The 3,276-nt window shown below is 36.8% G+C and overlaps 1 protein-coding gene across 1 annotated transcript; it reads left to right on the forward strand.

The window, feature by feature from the left end:
- The first annotated feature begins 759 nt into the window (after positions 1 to 759).
- LOC102664981 (uncharacterized) lies at positions 760 to 1,763 on the forward strand. Its single transcript, XM_006579826.3, has 3 exons — positions 760 to 976; positions 1,046 to 1,563; positions 1,665 to 1,763. Exons 1-3 carry the CDS (start codon positions 760 to 762, stop codon positions 1,761 to 1,763), a joined length of 834 nt encoding a protein of 277 aa, XP_006579889.3.
- The last annotated feature ends 1,513 nt before the right edge of the window (positions 1,764 to 3,276 follow it).

Consider the following 3,276-nt stretch of genomic DNA (forward strand, 5'->3'; position numbering starts at 1 on the left):
TATATATTTGTCTTGCTGGCTGTAAGAAGGGGTTTGTTGCTGGATGTAGACCATTCATAGGTCTAGATGGATGTTTCCTAAAGAGTGCATTTGGAGGAAACTTGCTCTCTGCTGTTGGGCTTGATGGCAATAACCACATATATGTTATTGCTTATGTTGTTGTGGACATTGAGAACAAAAGACAATTGGAAATGGTTTTTAACTTTGTTGCATGAAGATCTTGGGGATTACATACAGAATGGGTGGAATTTCATGTCAGACATGCAAAAGGTATGGCATGGTGTGATTTGCAATTGTTATCATAAGTTAGGTATTTAATTGAAGTTAATGACATAAGTTAGGGACTAGTCCAGAAGTATTTACTACTTTGCTGCAATTTTTCAGGGACTTATTCCAGCTTTACAGGAAGTCATGCCTGGTGCACCTCATAGATTTTGTGTCTTGCATCTTTGGAAAAATTTTACAAAGCAATGGAAAAGCAAGGAACTTAAAGGAATTGTGTGGCAATGTGCAAAATCCACTACTGTTGCTGAGTTTGAAGGCCATATGGCCCATTTGAAGACAATCAACTGCCAGGCTTGGGAGTATTTGAATAAATGGCCCAAACAAGCACGGACAAAAGCTCACTTCAGTACAATACCCAAGGTGTACAATATATGCAACAACACTTGTGAGGTATTCAATTCCAGAATTCTGCAGTATAGATGCAAGCCTATTATCACAATGCTTGAAGAAATTAGAAGTTATATCATGAGAACCATGGCTGCCCACAAGGTTAAACTTTCTGGAAAACCTGGACCATTATGTCTAGTGCAGTATAAAAGACTAGAAAAAGAATTCCATTTTGCTAATCAATGGACTCCCATTTGGTGTGGTGATAACATGGGCCTGAGATATGAGGTCCACATGTGGGGGAATAAGGTTGAGGTCAATTTAGGTGAATGGACATGCACTTGTGGAGTATGGCAACTAACAGGTTGTGTTCTTTATAGTTTTTTTTTCATTCTTAACCTACATGTGTGCTGATTTTACAACTTTGATGTAGGGATGCCATGCCGACATGCCATTGCAACAATAACTCACAAAGGAGGGAAGCCTGAGGACATGTGTCATGAGTGGCTGTCAATAGAAGCTTATAATAAGACATACCAGCATTTTATTGAATCAGTCCAAGGACCACAATATTGGGCCCAGACACAGTATACACACCCTGTTCCACCACATAAAAGGGTCCAAAGAGGAAGGCCAAAGAAAAATAGAAGGAGATCTGTAGATGAGGACAATGTCACAGGACATAAGCTAAAGAGGAAATTGGCTGAGTTTACATGTGGAAGGTGTGGCCAAACCAATCATAACATTAGAAGCTGTAAAAATATTGGAGTTCCTGTTAGGCCAAAGAAATATGTTGCACCATCAACTTCAAATGAGGATGACCACCTATTATCTCAAGATGAACAAGCTTTGAATGAGGCTGAAGAAGCTGCTGCTCATGTTCAACAAGATCCGGTGGAGATTAATTTATCTCAGCCTCATTTGTCACAAGATAGTGACATGGAGTTGATGGTAAATATTTGTCACAACAAAGTAGTTTTATCTCAACCTAATTTGTTGCAGCACTCCATTTTTATATATTACAATTATTCATGTTTGGCATTTGCATGTAGGTCCCTGCAACTATTGTTCCACCAATAGCAAGGAATAAGCTAACCATAACAAGAGCCAAACAAAGGAAGGTTGCTGATAAAGATGATGCAGAAAACTGAAGAAGCATTTTTTGTTGCATTTTGAACGTAGCTGAAGGTTTCTGAAGACCCATTTTTTGTTGCATTTTGAAGGTTGCTGAGTTTGAAGGTTGCTGATGAAGAAAACTGAAAAAGCATTTTTTGTTGCATTTTGATATTAGGATGTATAGTTGTATATTTTGAAAGCTTCACTGACATGTGAAATGATGTAAACATTATGGCCTACTGAACAATTGCTTCTAACTACCATTCTTTGGGATGTCAAATATTATGTGAAATTGATTTAATGTCATGTTTCTTCTCTTTCTTTTATAAATTATACACTGTGTTGGATTTGGAGTTGGAGTAGGACCACCTAGTTTAGTGCTACTTCAATAACTTCAAAAAGTTATATAACAACAAATTATATTTAATAAACTTCTCTTTCTTGTGCCATCACCTAATTCTCTTTCTTTTATTTCAAGTTGTCCCTTCGAAATGATATCATATTTCTTCTCTTTCTTTTATAAATTATATACACTGTGTTGGATTTGGAGTTGGAGTAGTACAATCCATTCCAATATACATTATGAGCTGCTTCTTATTACCTAATTCTCTTTCTTTTATTAAATTATATTTAATAAACTGCAAATTTCATCAACAAATTTCACCAACAAATTATATTTAATTGAAATGGGTAATTGACAGTAGCAACAAAAGCTGCTATTACACTACAAAAGCTATTTCCTACTACAAATTCTTCAGCAAAACAACAATTGACAGTAGCAACAAAAGCTGCTATTACACTACAAAAGCTACTTCCTACTACAAATTCTTCAGCAAAACAACAATTACAATATCAAAAGCTGCTATTACACATTTTACCTAAAATACATTCCCCCTAAAACTAACATTACAATTAAAAATGAAAAACCTAACAACACAATGTTTGTTAAATTTCTCATTTTCTTCTGCAAAGCTTCAATTTGTAGCCTCAAATCAGCCACTACCATTGTTTCTCTTGAGACAGAAGACGAATTAGAAAGTTGGTTTTCTTCTTCAACCCATTGAAAAAATTGACAGTTATTTGGGTCTGTTTGGGGTAATGCACAAGTATAGAATAACCTTCCTGGGTTCCTCCTTGGTCTTGCAATTCGAATAGCTGCACGTCTTCCATGGTGGCATTGCCGAATGAAACTACCAGAAAATGCACAACAACTGCCACTTGCAGACATGGACAAATCAAGTGAACAAGCAGCAGCGACTGAGCCTCAGAGTAGAAGAAGAAGAAGCAACTCAGCGTGGGAAGAAGAAGAAGAAGAAGCAACCAGCAGCTTCGTAAACCCTAATTTTTTTGGGGAAGAAGAAGCAACCTTGCGTGTGAGAGAGAATTTATAGATGCAGACCTCAGTGCCACGTTGGACAATCTACGTGGCACTGAATTGCCACCTATACACCTCACTAACGCCGTCACTTGAGAATTTAACGACAAGGACTATTTTGCAAAACTTATGTAAAGTTAGGGACTATTATGAATTAAAATTTAAGTCAGGGA

This window comes from Glycine max, chromosome 5, assembly GCF_000004515.6.
Source record: "Glycine max cultivar Williams 82 chromosome 5, Glycine_max_v4.0, whole genome shotgun sequence".
NCBI classification, from domain to species: Eukaryota; Viridiplantae; Streptophyta; class Magnoliopsida; order Fabales; family Fabaceae; genus Glycine; species Glycine max.

Excerpts from the sequence above, each read along its gene's own strand:
- LOC102664981 (XM_006579826.3), top strand. The coding sequence starts at position 760 with ATGGCTGCCCACAAGGTTAAACTTTCTGGAAAACCTGGACCATTATGT. Across the intron at positions 977-1,045 it reads TGGAGTATGGCAACTAACAG|GGATGCCATGCCGACATGCC; the intron begins GTTGTGTTCTTT and ends ACTTTGATGTAG. Across the intron at positions 1,564-1,664 it reads ATAGTGACATGGAGTTGATG|GTCCCTGCAACTATTGTTCC; the intron begins GTAAATATTTGT and ends ATTTGCATGTAG.